This window comes from Fusarium vanettenii, assembly GCF_000151355.1.
Source record: "Fusarium vanettenii 77-13-4 chromosome 5 genomic scaffold NECHAsca_5_chr5_3_0, whole genome shotgun sequence".
Taxonomy (NCBI): Eukaryota; Fungi; Ascomycota; class Sordariomycetes; order Hypocreales; family Nectriaceae; genus Fusarium; species Fusarium vanettenii.
Window position 1 is genome coordinate 1380119 of NW_003315878.1, and position 15668 is coordinate 1395786.

At 54.0% G+C, this 15668-nt stretch overlaps 4 protein-coding genes across 4 annotated transcripts; 2 read left to right on the plus strand and 2 right to left on the minus strand.

Annotated features, from left to right (window-relative positions):
- Positions 1 to 768: 768 nt before the first annotated feature.
- On the minus strand, positions 769 to 2478 carry NECHADRAFT_41550 (uncharacterized protein; the record flags this gene model as incomplete). The annotated part of the gene is made up of 1 exon (XM_003051216.1): positions 769 to 2478. One exon carries the CDS (start codon positions 2476 to 2478, stop codon positions 769 to 771), a length of 1710 nt encoding a protein of 569 aa, XP_003051262.1.
- A 1992-nt stretch (positions 2479 to 4470) lies between these two features.
- Positions 4471 to 5630, minus strand: NECHADRAFT_69563 (60S ribosomal protein L10). The gene is made up of 3 exons (XM_003051217.1): positions 5527 to 5630; positions 4975 to 5359; positions 4471 to 4915 (listed from the first exon to the last, which is right to left on the minus strand). The coding sequence occupies exons 1-3, from the start codon at positions 5569 to 5571 to the stop codon at positions 4680 to 4682; spliced, it is 666 nt and encodes a 221-aa protein (XP_003051263.1). The 5' UTR covers positions 5572 to 5630; the 3' UTR covers positions 4471 to 4679.
- A 223-nt stretch (positions 5631 to 5853) lies between these two features.
- NECHADRAFT_61313 (60S ribosomal protein L30) lies at positions 5854 to 6724 on the plus strand. The gene is made up of 3 exons (XM_003050822.1): positions 5854 to 5978; positions 6038 to 6192; positions 6389 to 6724. The coding sequence occupies exons 1-3, from the start codon at positions 5900 to 5902 to the stop codon at positions 6485 to 6487; spliced, it is 333 nt and encodes a 110-aa protein (XP_003050868.1). The 5' UTR covers positions 5854 to 5899; the 3' UTR covers positions 6488 to 6724.
- A 1589-nt stretch (positions 6725 to 8313) lies between these two features.
- Positions 8314 to 10234, plus strand: NECHADRAFT_93716 (uncharacterized protein; the record flags this gene model as incomplete). Its single annotated transcript, XM_003050823.1, has 2 exons — positions 8314 to 8908; positions 8961 to 10234. The coding sequence occupies 2 exons, from the start codon at positions 8314 to 8316 to the stop codon at positions 10232 to 10234; spliced, it is 1869 nt and encodes a 622-aa protein (XP_003050869.1).
- Between the last annotated feature and the right edge of the window lie 5434 nt (positions 10235 to 15668).

Consider the following 15668-nt stretch of genomic DNA (forward strand, 5'->3'; position numbering starts at 1 on the left):
ATGGCCAATGGGATGCTTCCGCCGTGGGGCGGCCGCTGAAACTGGACGGCAGGACACGGCGCCTCCCCGTTGAGAGGTTCTGAGCGTTCCCGCCTATCTCGCCGTCTAGGTATCTAGCTAGGTAGCTTCTTCGTCGGCGTTGGGCATCATTCACAGAGGAATCGTGCGTAAAGAGGAAAAGAACTTGTGATAGATAGCTCTAGATGCAAGGCGGGTTGACTCATTGGTCATCGGCTCTTGTCCTCGTCCGGGGATTGACGTGATTGTCCCCCCGCTGTTGCGTTCCAGACTCGACTCGTTGAGTGAGGCGACAACTGGGTCTATCGCCTCGAGGCAATGGCTGGCTCTGTGAACCCGACAACTCGCGTGAGCCATATGCAGTATAAGATTAACAGGAACATTCACAGTCTATCCACCTAGGTTCAGGACAGATTCCCTTTTCGTTCAGGACGCTTCCAGTGTTCAACTGTTCAATTGATGCTTGCCCTAGCCAAGGACAAGATGTGGATATCTTGACCGGAAAAAAAGCACACCTCTATAACTTGCTCCAAAACAACCCAAAAATCCTGTATTTGCAAAAATTTCAAAGTGGTGATGTCCAGTGTTTACATGAAAAGAAGGAAAGAAATCATGGACCCATTATCCATTAGGCATGCAGCACCCAGTGCTCCTCGTGGCGCCGTCAAGATGCAACCGTCATGGCACAGCCTCTGAGCAAAGCATCCGTTTCCCATCTCTCGTGGCACTTTACACACATCGCACGTCGCATCAAACTTCGCCCCAGCTCCCCATCGGCCCGTTGGACGCAATCACAGAACCCGTACCCAGCGAGCCCCCAATGTCCCAGTAGTGACGTGACGACACGCTACTCCGTCGAGCCGATCGTCTTGTGCTCTGACTCGCGCAGCTGCTCGGGTGCCGTAGCGCCACGGGACTAGCGGGCGTTGTCGCCTTGAACGTCCGCCGCTCCGTCGGGGGCCGCATTCGCGACACAAGGGGGTGGTGTTGCCGGACGCGGGCCAGTTTGGCCGCAATGTCCTGTGTGCTTGACGTCGCCAGGTGAGTCGCTGTTGAGGGAGGTGGGTTGTTGCTGCGCGGCATGAATCGGGACCGCAGGTACCGGAACACAAGCTTCATGTCCAGGTCTCTCTCCCATTCCTCTTGCGTAAACACGTTGCTCATATGGGTATCTTGCCGTGGTGCCTGCACCGGCTCGGCTGGTGGCTCCGCGGTCCTGCCGCGAATGTCGATGGGCTGAGCTGCTGTCTGCATCGTAGGCTGGAACTGAGGGAACGATGTTTGCTCGGGTTTGGTGGGATGAATGTTATCCGCCGCTGAGTGTGACGTGTTGGATTCCGGGATGATGGGGAGGCCGGCATACGGGAGAGGCATTTGCTGGACCCGCGAGTATGTGGAAAAGGCGCCAGGGTGGTGAGATATCTGGCTCACAAGCATTCCCAACTCCTTCGATATCTTCTCCAAAGCGTCCAGTTGCCAAGCCTCTCTGTTTGTGGGTGGTGGGGGTTGCACCCCGAGCTGCTGCGAGGCGCGGGGTGTTGATGATAGATCCTCGTCGTCCTCAGGTACGGCTTCTCCCAGCAGGATAGAAATCATTCGCTCATCCATTCCAATCACATCTCGCATGAATTTTCTCGTCATCTTGGTGAGGATACCCTCCGAGTGGGTCGGAGATCCAATAGCATCTTCGTCGTGCCATGTCATGTTATCAGATTCAGCATCGTGGGCAGGTTGTGAAGGCAGCGGGATTGGGTTAGATATTGAGCGCTTGTGAGATGCCTGTGAGAGTCGTCTTCGTCTTGTCTCGCGCTGAATCTCGCCCAAGAGCACACGGCTGTGCTCCAATCGCCAAGCCTCGATTCTCTGGCGCTTCTCTGACTCTTCAACATGGTCATTCTCCACGTCGAGCTGCCTCAAGTCAAAACTCTCCTTTCTCCGATGTTGCCGCTTGGGGTTGAAGCGTTCAAATTGGTATATTTGGTCTTGGGCGTCAGCACCCAAGGTCGGCTGGTCCAGATGGAAAGAACCAAGTCCATCGTGAGCGGGGAAAACGGGCATAGACCCTTGGTTTTCATCCTGCTGAGCGTTGGGCCCGGGAAGCGATCGGAACTCTGGCAAGTGGCTGTCGAGGCTATCAAGCTCTGCATCGTCCTCTTCTTCAACAACAGCGGATGCAGAGGCAGATGGTCGCAACTCGGCCTCGACCTCCGATCTCGCGACCGAGTTCAAGCTTCCCAGATCACCCACTCTCGACCGGCCGGGCGTCACCAGAGACTGGTCAGTCTCGGTGAGGTACGACGTGGTGGTCACGTCGGTGGGCGCGAAGAGGACCCATGTCTGCGACTCGTCCTGCTGGCGCTCCTGGGTTATCGGAACCTCTCTTCTCGGGAGCTCCTGCTCGTCGACCGAGGGCCGGACGACGCGCTGGATGGATTGTCGTGTCGGTTGGTGGAAAGCCATGAGTAATTACAGCTCCCAATGGAATTCGTCGTGATTTGTGTCGTGTCGTGATGTTTGGGTTCTGATAAGGACCAAGTAGACAGCCCGCTCAGGATAAGATGGATCGGTGTAGGTGAGGGAAGTGGACCCCCCTATGTCGGCCTATGTCGGGGGCTTGCAGCGGCTGTCTGCAAACAGGGTGGAACGGCGGTGGTTGGGGCTCGCAGCAAGAACCTTGAACAGGCCAAGCTCGACGAGAAGAGGATGGGGATCAAAGAATGTAGGTTCAAAGAACCGCAAGGTGAAGAGAAGAAAGACAGACACTCTGTAGATAACCAGAGGGAAGAGGGTGAATGACTGAGGGAACGTTTGGAGGGGACCAGTGGCCAGAAGAGGGCACTACGCTCATGGGCGTCATCCACATCTAGACGCTGGCAGTTAGGTACAGTAGTCGGGGCTTGATCGGCGAGTGTGGGGGGGCGCTGCGCTCGCGTGTCCCGTCTGGTGGACATTCGATCCATACATCCGCCATAGCCAGCCAGCCCAGCAGCTCAGCTCAGCTGGTAGGCCAGACCCCCAACAACAAAGCAGTGCCGTAAACAATGCCCATCTGTTAAGGTGCTTAAGCTGGGCTGTCTTGGAATCGCCCGGGGCTTGCATGAGCAGCGCCAACACGCTCAGGGCGAAACTGCAACGTGCGAACGCTATGCTCTGACGTGGACGCAATGCTATCCAAGGCATAACCATAGCCTGATGGAATGGGAATTTCCAGCCCTGTCGCCGCCTCAAGTCCCTTGACCGTGCTCACCGGCATTTCGTCTGCATCCATGAGTTGATTCCAGCATCCATGTCATACGGTCCGAATCGCCGCAGCCTTCGAGAAAAAAAAGGGACCATGTTCGCGAACAGCCTCCATCCATGGGTCATGTCCTGTCCCTCAGATAGGTGTCTTATCAGATCAGTGGGCCCTGAGACTGCGAGACGATAAGAGATCTAGCCCGCCACTCTGCAGTAAAGTGACACAACCGCAGCCAGACGAGACCGAGACGGGTGCTCCCAGCTAGAGCGCTCCACCGCTAGCCACTCTATCCGCATCAATGGATGGGTTGGATGCTACACTGAGGGCAGACTACGGGAGCCCCTTCAGGTACATCGCCGCATGACAAAACGAGATTTTTTTTTTCTCTCTCCTTCCAGCGGATCCGATGTCTGCCCAACATAGTATATTCCAAATCTCACTCAGCGGGATTGCATAAGAAAAACTCATGGCATCATCTCTACCCATGCTCGTACAACAATAATGCACCCCTGATGTCTGTCTCGCACGTCAAAGGACGACGCGCGCTACTTGTGACCTCGCTCAAATGGCGTCACAAACCGTCCAAGTGAAGTCATGTGGCCCGGATGAGGCGCCGACTTGACCCTGGAGTGCCCCAACAAGACATTCTGTCTCCGCGAATCGTCTGCCGAGACACACTCACTCTCTATTCTGTTGATATTTGCTGGCATTCACTATGCTTTAAACTTAAACATCATGCTAAGTCTTGAAGACAACAAGACAGACAACAAAGGGCTCTCCAACTCTGATGGTCATGTGGGTTGTCCAACTGAGTTGAGGTCGAGTCATGGTTGTGATGCTGCCACACTGACTAATCGCCCCTTTGCCTTTCAACAACAGATCTGACGCAAAGGGTTGAAATGTGATGACATTCCTTCTCCCTGCGCTATTCTTGCTGCGGCTTCGTCACGTGTATGAGTGCATTTGAGGGACATTGCCATTGCGAGTGGTCAACCATAACGATTGTGTGACGGGCTGCTATCCACTCAAGAACGGGGAAGCATGCATAAGTGATCGTCCATCCCCGTACATATCAGGCAAACAACGCTGCAGTACATACAGCCAGCAACAGGTACGAGACGGTCACCGCATACGATACGGCATGCCTGGGCACGCCAGCTCGGATCCTCGGACAAACATAGCACTCAACGTTACACAAACAGCAGTCAGCACTTCTGTATCTTAAGGGCCGAAAACAATGGTATTCCACGATATCAATTCTCAAGTACCCAGATGTTACACGAGACAAGGAACGGGGCGAGTCTGTTTGCAAGATTTCAATTTGCCGAATCGACACCCTCAACTCAAGACTTCTCTAGAGGTCCTTATTTGACATGCCATTTTGACGCCAGTAAACCCAGATGCCAGCCCAACCATCATTTCTTTAAGCCTCAGACTTGAAAGCGTCGGGGAAGCGGCGCATGTTGTTGGCGAGGTTGCCGTGGTTGGAGAGGAACTGGACGTAAGCACCGTCGACCTTGACGCGGCCAGCAGCCTTCTTCTCGAGGTACTCCTCACGTCGGAGAGGGGTGAAGCCCCAGTTCTTGGAGACAATGATCTTTTGTCGGCCAGGGAACTTGTACTGGGATCGTCGGAGAGCCTCAAGGGCAATGGCGCGGTCTGGTGGTTGATTAGTAACATGATCCAAGAGTGGCAAAGGATTTGTCAGGCAAACTTACTGGCATCACGAGTGCGGACGCTCATGAGAATCTGGCCAATGTTGACACGGGCGACAGTGCCGTTGGGCTTGCCCCAGGCACCACGCATACCAGTCTGCAGTCTATCGGCACCGGCGCAAGACAACATCTTGTTGATACGGACGACGTGGAAGGGGTGAGCACGGACTCGGAGGTGGAAGCCCTCCTTACCGGTGTTCTTGACGAGGTACTTGTTGGCGCAAATACGGGCGGCCTCGAGGGCCTCGGAGCTCAGCTGCTCATACTCGTTGGAGACGAGGTGGATGCAGAGAGGGAAGTCATCGACGTTGGCGCGCTTTCGGCCAAGATCGAAGATTCGGATCTTGGGGTCGGGGACACCACGGTTGAACCGAGACTTGGGATACGGCTGTGAGGAAGAAGAGTCAGTAGAGTTCCAACATTGTCGCGAGCTTCATCGATGGGAGTCGAGGACACCCCGCGGGAGATCGATCAGTCATGAACATTTCGTCATGAGATTTCTCCCCCAAAAAGCTCCCGAAATTCCCATCGATGTCGAGCGCATCAAAAACGCACCTTGTTCTTGCAGTATCGGTAGCAACGAGCGGGACGGCGAGCCATTTTGTCGGATTGTTGGTGATCTGTCCGTAGTTGGGTGATGTGGTGTTTGAGGGAAGACGAACCCGACAAAAGTGATACCGACTGCCTCTTCCTGATTAATCCACCGGGTTGATTTCAAAGCAGAGGTGCGATCCGTGCTCCGCCCGCGTAAACTTCGGCTTAGGGCTCAGGCGAGTGCACCCTAACGCTCATTGGCCGACCGCCCGCCCCGCAGAGCACCCACCTACAGGCTGCCAAAACTCCAAATTCTTCGAACTTTTTGATATTCAACCTCAGCACTCCATCACCCAACGTCCAGTCGCCATCACCGAGTCGCCAATCCGTCAAAATGGCCCCCCAGAAGAAGAGCAAGAAGGATGCCAACAGCATCAACTCCAAGTTGGCGCTTGTTATGAAGTCCGGAAAGGGTACGAAAACGAATTCCTGCGCCGCGACGATAAAACCAATAGCTAACGAAAAATTTCAGTCACTCTTGGATACAAGTCTACCCTCAAGAGCCTCCGATCCGGCAAGGCCAAGCTCATCATCATTGCTGGCAACACTCCTCCTCTCCGCAAGAGTGAGCTCGAGTACTACAGCATGCTGTCCAAGGCCCCCATCCACCACTTCTCCGGCAACAACGTAAGTTGAACTCGCTACGTTTCCTTCATGTCTATCATCTTGCAGCTTCATGCAAGATGGTTCTTTTTTCTTTACTTCTCAGGAATGCTTGCTCGTCAAGCATTTCTCTGGCCTCAAGAAGAAATTCTTGAGGTCTGCCCAGAGAAGAAGTCGTTACGACTTTGGAGGGTTCATAGGCTTACTCGTCTCCCTACAGATTGAGCTCGGTACCGCTTGCGGTAAGCTCTTCCGTTGCTCCACCATGGCCATCCTCGACGCTGGTGACTCCGATATCCTCAGCGACCAGCAGGCTTAAACAGCCAGCTAAAGGAGAATGCATTTCATGGCGTTTCGGGTAAAAAGGGTCCAGGGCATTTGAGGATATACCAATCAATGTGATGAAAAAGCGACGACTTTCAGCGAGAGCATGCCCGCCGCGAAGGCGTGGAGGTTCTCCCCTCGACCTATGTGTCTTGGGCTTCAGCTGGGCTTGGCATCGATTGCCAGTCCAAGTCAAATGAAAAAATAAAGCTCATGACCGTTGTTCCCCGCCATTAGTTGTCTCTGTGCCTGTTTGTGTCTTGTCTTTATGCTGAATGCCAAGTGAAATGTTGTGTGGTCTGTTGCTTGTACAGTACCTACGACCCCCAGGAACCCAGCACAGGCACTTGATGGTAGACAGGGTTGGCATCACGTTTCCGATCTGTTCGTTCATGTCTCTAAACTGCATGTCATTGCTCATCACGAGAGCTATGGTATTTATGTCTGCCTGGACAATATGATACAGGTTGGTCGGTTTCTGTGATACAACAATGGCATGGATATCCTTGACGACCAGTTGGCGCAAGGGATTCTGGCAAATTAGACATTGCCAACGCCCGGTAGCGACGGTCGTCTTCTCACAACGCTCACCATGGCATTGTCAAGTTGCTCCAAGCTCTTGCGCATTGAACTTGTAGTTGAAGCGCGACAAGCAGGGTTTCGAGTATAGTTACGAATGGTTGATAATCTGGCCATATTCAAGTTACAGCACTGTATCATCAACAAGAAACCATTTGTGTAGTCAGCCGCGAAAGCCAGACTCCCCTACCCTCAGTACATATAATCGATTCGTCATAAATCTCGGAGGGCTGCTTTTAACGGGTAGAAGCTCCTTGCGAAATGAAGTCGATCAAGCAGCTTCCAAACACAGGCATCAACATCCCCGTCCAGCATCAAGATCCTTTCATGGTAATTTCCAATCTCTTGATTAGAGGTACCAAACAGAGGTCGTGCACCCGACGCATGGATCAGGCCTTGACCATGCTCAATTTGCGGGAGAAACACAGACAGAGCTTCCTGTTGCCCTGGCCAATGAGTCCAAGGGTGGGCGATCAAAGGGGGAAGCTAGGAACGGTGCTACGTCTGGGCGGGAACCTCCGCCGTCACTGAAGACAAAGAGCAAATGGCACGTTTCACCAAGGAGTATTGGACGTGTCGCAGGCCGCGCAAGAGTGATTAGCTGCTACAGTATGAGTTGCAGCGGAAATACCGTGACGGAGGGGCCCTGCAGCGTTCATCACAGAGGAAGCCATCCATGCTGAATGCAACTCATAAACACTGCCATGCCTTGTGTAGCCTCCTATCTGACACTCGACAGCGCCTTGTTCTTCAGCAATCACTCACTGCCGTGGCAACTACGCAGCCGCATTCCGAGGACACGTACTGAACCCGCACCTCCATCTTCGGCATCACCTCGACTCGACTGGACGCATCCATTTCCTTTTGGCTCTGGTTAGTGGAGCTTGTTTCAATAATAACTGAGGCTTGACTGCCCCAGAATAATTATAACTCGGCTTCTAGACGCTCCAGCGCCACACGCTACCATTACCCCTACCCCGGGCTACCCAATTTGAGGCGCAGCTAGAGGCTCCCACCTTCGGGCACTCCTATTTCGCCCTCCGCTCTGTTGAGTATTTGTGTTCCAGGTCACTTGGGCGACGTGCAGCAAGCCGCACAGCACAGTCTCGACAATCATAATCAGCATATTTACTTATTTCTTGACTTGGTTGCCCGCGCACCATTTGTTTCTGAGCATAGCACCTGCTCTTCTCTTTATTCTACGTCTAGAGCGTTTGTCACAGTGACGCTCATTATCGCGACATGTCTGCCGCTACCAAGAAGCCCCCGGCTGGCGGTGTCGGTCGGGTGTCCCACGCCGACTCGAGCCCTTCCCCATCTCTATCTCGCTCCAACTCCAGGGCATCGACCCCTACCAGTGGACATGCGCGGACTCGATCGCTACGAACCGGAACACCTGTTTCTGCCCGTGCTGCTGCCGCTCGGAGGGACACAGGGCTCAGCAACGCCGAAGCTGATGCCCGAGCCGAAGCCGCTGCTGCTCTAGAGGATCTGCAGAAGCGTCTAGAGAAGGAGGAGAAGCAGTCACTTCAATATCACCGCCAGGCTGAAGTTCTACAGTCAAAGCTCGATGAGTCGGTCAAGGAGTCGGCCAAGCTGGAGGAAAAAGCCCACGAGTTTGAAGAGCAGATCGAGACGTTGAAGAACGAGAAGCGAGAAATGACTCGCCAGATGCGAGAGATGGAGTCTATCTACGAGGCAGAACGCAGTTCCATCCTTAAGGAGAAGGAAGATATGTCGAATCGAGAGGAGGAGATGCAAGCCATGATACAGAGGCTCAAGGACAGCCTAGCCCAACGGAACAGTACGCCCGAAGAGAACCGCCCGTCGAGACAACGTACGCATACGAGACTTGCCTCGTTTGATATCACGATGCTAACGTATTTCAGATACAGCCAGTTCATCCCCCTCTCTCGACAGTGGCAGCTTTGCCCCACCATCCTCCATACAACGAAGTGACTCACGGAGCAGCTCCAAGCTCATCCTCCAGAAGGATAAACTGATCGAGTCTCTACGTCTGGAACTTGCAGAGGCTCAGATTAAGCTCGTTGAGTCAGAGAACCAGGGCGGCGGCAGGTTGCACGAGGTTGAGCGTCTGCTCATGGAAGCTCGCATGGCCAATGCTCGACTTATGGAAGACAACGAGAGTTACCAGCTTCTTCTTCAGGAGCGGACTCTCAAGGGCGACTTTGGTCAGAACGACTTTAGTTATATGGGCTCTAATTCCAACCAGGACGCACTGAATGCTCTCGAGGGCAAGACTGGAGGCTCCAGCCTTGCCGATGAGCTCTCATCAGCTAGCGAGGCCGAAGCCCATGAACGACACGAGAACGACCGACGCCTAGAGAACGAGCTCAAGTCCATGAAGGAGCAGAACAAGGCCCTTACACTATATATTAACAAGATTATTGAGCGCCTTCTTCAGCATCAGGACTTTGAGTCTATTCTGGACCAGTCGAGCGATCTGAAAATCCTCCCGGATACCAACAAGGACCTCCCTCTACCGCCTACCCCATCATCAGACAAGCAGCAGTTTCCGCCCAATCTGCTACAGCGGGCCAAGTCCATGGCTGTTGGCCCTACGAAGACAAGACCGAGACCTATCTCGGTCATGTCACCTTCAACCACCTCGAATCACACCGACCCTGACAAGGCTCCTAGCATCCCTATCGGACTGACGCGATCAACCAGCACGAGGAGATCGCGACCTCAGAGTGACCAGTTCACGGGGGCGGCCAGTCTCGTCAGCCAGATGTATAGAGGACCAGACGGCCCCGTCTCTCCGCCCCTGGGCACACCGAGACACTCGCAGACCTTCTTCTCGCCGCCCAACATGTCAGGCAACCCTAATGCGGCCGCTCGTATCCCTAGCGGAACCTCTGTGGCCACTTCTGGAAACTTCCCTGGCATGAGGAGTGAGACGTCGAGCTTGAGCGGAGAATCTGGAGACATGTCTACGGCTTCTTCGCAGTCACCTCCCCGATCCCACTCTGATAGGCACACGACGTCTTTTGCGGGAGGCAAGCCACGGCCACTGCGACTCGTCCAGGAGAACCAGGAGGCCGTCAAGGAGAATAAGAGGTCGAGCTGGTACTCTCCGTTCTCCTGGGGCGCCAAGAAGGATGAACCCCAGGTTCCATCCAGCAACCCAATTCCTGAATAGGAGACGAGTCGGACCCGGAGGTAATGATGATGAGGAGCGAGTTGCTAGCTTGAATGGGCGTGACGGCGGGTTGGATATATACATTCACGGGGCATCCATAGGGACTGATGACTGGACATGTACGATTTACGTCATTAGATATAGCGGCGTTGGGTTCATGGATTATCGCAGGCTCTATCGACACTGTCTCGTTATGCACTTTTTGAGATGGGCGGTGTTTTTTTTTTGGGTAACGTCTTTGTTTGGTTGTCCTTGGGATAGAGATAGCATTGATGATGCCCTGTAGAGATTATATGGTTGCTGGCTGGCTGGTTGTGATGAGGCGTGACGGTTGGGGAATGACACTCATGCTCCGTAGTTATAGTTGAATATTGAATGATGCCCCTCTATAAGTTTTGTTGTCGAGTCTGTGCAAGTCACGTCTGGAGTTTGGTGAGATGGAGCCGAGTTGTTACGGTTGCGCAGCTCGAGGCAGTTAATCAACCGAGTTGTCAACGTCAAGACTACAGTGACAACAAGTTACAGCGTTAATGAAGGTATCACGAGTTGATGAGGGCCGTATCAAGTCCAGCAGCTCACAGCTGAAACTACTCGTTCATATGATATCACTGGAGACGTGATGGAAATCCCGTGGCCGATGACGATTTTCTGCACATGGGACTTTGTGCTACACTAGCCCTAGCAGCCGATATCGTCCTCCTGCCATGACCCCCAAGCCAAGGGACCAACAAGAGTCACGCACCGGAAAGAGACCCTTTGTGCATGCTGTACAAAATCAATAGCCTACGAAAAAAATGGGTGCTACGATGCGATGCTAGGCAGAGTCCACGTCAATACCCCAGCAGGATAGGTTGGAGTAGAAGAAAAATCACTCCATAAACTGTGATGTGTAAGGCGCCTATTCGCAAACCACTACATGCGCTGCCCGCATAGGTAGACACACCCCCAAGCAGCGACGGACAAGTGGCCGGGCAGAAGACTTGGGCGTGACGGGTTATTTTTTTCACGTCTGACAGCTCAGCCCGGCCTGATGATCCGCGCAGGAACCCGAGGAGGCGATAGGTCCGGCGTGTCAGAAGCCTCTTTTTTAGGGGATGGGATAGATGATGGGCGCGTGGGGTTTGGGCGTTATTTCTTTGGGGGTGAAAGAGTGGGATGGTTTGATATGAGAGAAGGAGAGTCACTATCGTCATACAACAAGATCCAAGACAATATGTGTTTCTCATGTGTAGAGGTGTTGGCGATTACTGGGACGCATGCTTGGGGTTGCGTTGCGTCATGAAGGGTTTCCTAGGCACCCCAGGCTAAGTACTCGCAGAATCAGCATGCACGTGTCATGCGATTCGTCCTTGACCCGATCCTCTGCCTGGTCCATCTCGTTGGTTTGGTTTTGGTGTATGTATAAGGTTGCTGTTCGCTGTCAGAGCTGGCTAGAGCTAAAGATAAAGTACTACAACACCTACGTGTACAGGCTAGAGAAGCCAACAGTGAATGAATGAATGCCCCGACTTGGAAACTAAGTAGCGAGAGACAGCAGTAGTACTGGAATGGTTTGTTTTCTACATATGAGATTGGTTCAAGCTGACGCCGTCACTTAAAAGCCAGGTTGACGCGGTTGTGGCTGTGAGGCATGCGCTGCGGATGTGGACTCAAACGGCTGTAATCGAGATTATGTCACTCCTCGAATCCTCCAGCCATCTCACATGAACCCTGCCATGTCTTGTGTTACACAGCCTACTGCGAAGTGGAAGCGGCCGAGACGAGGGGGGCTCACGTCGAAATCTTCCAAGTCTGCCTCTCCCTCACGTAAATTGATCACCTCCCCGTAATCTTATCTCTATTCTGCCTCTGATCACGTCCGCCAGCAGTGGCTTGGGGGTGCTACCTCATATGTTGTTGAACGGGTGCCACACGCGCGGCCGATGGTGGGGAGGGCACATTCGTGTCGGGCTGTGAGAGGCCGAGCACGGCGTGAAGGGCTGTGACCTCGAGAGGGCTGAGGCCTTTTCACCATGGCAGTTGCACTTTGCTCGCTGCTGTGTGCAGGCCCCTGGACATCGTCACGTCTACTGATACGTCGAGGTACGTGACAGCCTGGTGAATCCAGGGTTGACGGAGGCCGAATCTGGCATCCGAATCCGGTCACGCCCAAGTCTCGGACGGGAGAGCGGGAGTTCGTGGAGGGGCAGGAACCCCTCCCTCTTCGAGAACAAGACGGATAGAAGGGAACAGCGACATGGATCGGAGCATGGAATAAGGCATGGCATGATACTGCATCATAATCTGTGGTCGCCAGGGGGTGGGATGAGAAGCAGATGAGACCGAGGTTCACTCATGAGCAGAGCGCAGCATCCAGGGTAGTTCCAGGTGAACCGTGCTTGGGATCTGAGAGATGAGGGTTGGATGAAGGGGGATGACTGAGCACAGGAGACAAAGCTCCGCCCGGTCCCCGGCAAGTACTCGAAGTATTCGTTTTCGTTTCCCTCTAGGAGCGAGTCTATTGTTGAGCCTTGTCCCCGAGTCAACAGGGCTTAGTATCAAGGCAGGTTATGACAAGAACGCCTAGTTAGACCGACACAAAAGCGCTATCGTCTCGTCGAGGCCACCGCCCAGCCTCGTGGCATCGGGAGCGGCAGCACTATATCTTGCATAGAACATCTCCCCGGGGAAACATGGTCGGCCGTTTCGGCCCCAGGCTCTCTGGGTGGGAAAAGTCCGCCGGACTGTATCAGCAAGGGTCATCAGCGTCTCGCTCATTCAGGTGCCCGTGCCTGTGCATGTGGACCCGGGCAGGGCGCTCAGTTCCCCGGGCCCTAGAGAAGAGGAGAGCCAGAAGAATCACAATGTGCGGTCAGAAGGGAGGTCACGGGGCCATGACGAGAATACCCATGGTGTACCTGCGGTGCCGTTGCCACGGAGCCGGTGAGGCTGTAGCCCGCATGTATTCTCGATCCAAGTCCTGTCCCTGACTTGGGGCGGACAAGTGCCATGTAGGAGCGTTTTCCGGACCATTCGTTCTTGTTTCCGGGCAGCCTGTCAATGACGGCCTTGGTGCTAGAGGGGAACGGACTGTTGGGACAGCGCCAGGGGAGCGTTCGCGCGGGAGGGTCGGCTCTCGGGGACATTGCCATGGGATCTTCGTGGGTGCATCATCCACCTACGTAGTGATACCAAGGCTCCCACGAGTCCATGACGCGCAAGTTGCTGGGCAGCCAGCATGTGTCGATCCGGCTGGCAGTTTTCTTTCTTTTTTCCGGGGGATGGACATGATCAGGCAAGCAAGACTCGGGGAGCATAGACGAGAGAGATGATGCAGATTTCAATGCCCACATGATCCAGCCTTGAGCCATTGAGAGCCATGCCGGGCCACTCAAGGTCGTTGCCAACGTGGCGCTGGATACCTTTACCAAGCAAGTCAAGTCTTCACCGGGGACATCCCTCTAGGACCCGGTGCGCGTCTTCGGGTGCCGATTACTAAAGCCGACAAGAAGCATGACAGCGTGCCATTCCGTTCCAGAAGAGGCCTGATGGATCCAGCGGCGACGGCCAGACGAGAGGAAAAAAGCAATCTCCTCCACCGCCTGACTGCCGGCCAAGTCAGTGAAGACTTCTCTCGCCTGGCCATGAACCCAGGACTTGGCGCACCAAACAATCTGGTGCGGACCGGGAACTGACGGGACGGGCGAGAACGAACGAGGGGATATTGGGATTATCGGACAAACGAGGAGTCTCATGACCCGCGTGTCCTGAGTGATGAGTTCCTGGACAAAGAAGCGAGAGATGATTTGATATGGGAGCTTTCCATTTTTTTTCTTGTTGGTGTGGGAGCAATCAGGTACCGGTTACAGGGGGGTCTTTCCGCCAAACAAGGGCCTGGGCTCTGAAGATGGATGGTGGTCCTTCCTCCGTCACCCGGTGCCAGGTACCGGCTCCAGGGGCCAGTGGAAGTACGGATTTTGAGCTCAAAACCAAGCCAAGTTGATGGCGGATGTTTTGTTCTGCTGTTGGGCCAAGAACGGGGAAGTCCCCGACATAGACGGTTAAAACAGTTTGGGCATCAGAGTCTCGAAGGAATTGTGCCCTTAATTTCAGTCTCTTATGTCCTTCTCATAGTGCTGATAAAGAGCAAGAAGCATCTGGCCCTCCCCTCTCGGTGACCCGGTTCGGCTTACAAGCCTAGGTGCCTCAACCGAGCGGGCGAGAGTTGCCAATCTCGCCCGCCTCGTTCTCTTCAGACGTATTGTCTCGGTCCTCGTCTATGTACTGTACTGTAGCTAGCCTGGAATGTCTCTCGGCTGTCGGTTGCCCGTAGGTTTCCTCTCCAAGAAAAAGCACGGGCTGTTTGGCGGTATGGCTGCTCTAGCGACCACAACCACGCGCAATGGCTGGCTCAACGGGCTTCTTTAGCACCTGAGCAACGTCGAGCCCAGCTTCTTGTTCAGGCACAAAAGCACAGACGAGGCTTTATCAGCCCATCTCAACCAATTCCTAACGTATACTCATTATTGAGAACGCAAACAGAGAGTAGAGAATGAGACCAGAGCCAAATAGAGCGTGTGAGAAAAGCCCTTTCACTAACATGGGGCTGGGCTGTTGAGAGTCTAGCCCACACCCACAGGCCAAGGATGAAAAGAAGTTTAGACAGTGCATCAGCGTCAACATGATTACGACATTATTGTAGTATCGTCCCCTCACTGGCCCTCACCGTGTAGCCTGTGGCTTTCCGACTTTCTTTTCCCTCTTTCTTTCTTTTTATTTTCTTCTTCTGTCATCAAGGGCTTGACTTCCAGCCAGCCGTGTCCTTGCATCAAGAGAGAGAAAAAATCTGACAGCCCCAGCAGCAAATCCACACACACCCACTCACACACACTCACACTCTGGCGCGGTCAAGTCAAGTCACCCAACAAGCAATTATCACAGCTAGAGAGGCCAAGGGCTTTTGTGTGTGCGTGTGGCATGCCAGCTCCGTACCAAGGCGACCCGACAGATTGTGTCATGCTCTCGCGCTAAGTTGGGCTGGCCAATCCCCTTGCTCTACCCCAGCCCAAATCTGCCCCTTCCTGGTTCCTTTTCAGGTTCCTTTTTCCAGGCCCGGTCCAGGGAGTGCCAGGTTTCTCTTATTTGGGGGCGCCTCTCATCCGACCGACGCCCTCTGCATTGCGCTTCGCTGCACGTCCGCTTGTTTCTTACAGCCTGCGAGACAGTACGTACCGGCTGCGTCAGTCACTGCTTGTCGTCGAGTCGAGTTTTTTTTCCCTCCTCTGCTGGCGTCGACGCCTCGAGTAGGGCGGATATAGGTACGGCCGGGTACATCAAGATCGTCACCTCTCCCACTTCTTCCAGCACTACGCCCACCTCCACTGGCACCCCGTCGTTTACACCCACCGTCACTCCCGCCGACCACCACCACCTCTACTTGACCTAAACACCACTT

Excerpts from the sequence above, each read along its gene's own strand:
- NECHADRAFT_69563 (XM_003051217.1), bottom strand. The coding sequence starts at position 5,571 with ATGGCTCGCCGTCCCGCTCGTTGCTACCGATACTGCAAGAACAAG. Across the intron at positions 5,360-5,526 it reads ACCGATACTGCAAGAACAAG|CCGTATCCCAAGTCTCGGTT; the intron begins GTGCGTTTTTGA and ends TCTTCCTCACAG. Across the intron at positions 4,916-4,974 it reads CGTCCGCACTCGTGATGCCA|ACCGCGCCATTGCCCTTGAG; the intron begins GTAAGTTTGCCT and ends ATCAACCACCAG.
- NECHADRAFT_61313 (XM_003050822.1), top strand. The coding sequence starts at position 5,900 with ATGGCCCCCCAGAAGAAGAGCAAGAAGGATGCCAACAGCATCAACTCC. Across the intron at positions 5,979-6,037 it reads TGTTATGAAGTCCGGAAAGG|TCACTCTTGGATACAAGTCT; the intron begins GTACGAAAACGA and ends GAAAAATTTCAG. Across the intron at positions 6,193-6,388 it reads ACCACTTCTCCGGCAACAAC|ATTGAGCTCGGTACCGCTTG; the intron begins GTAAGTTGAACT and ends GTCTCCCTACAG.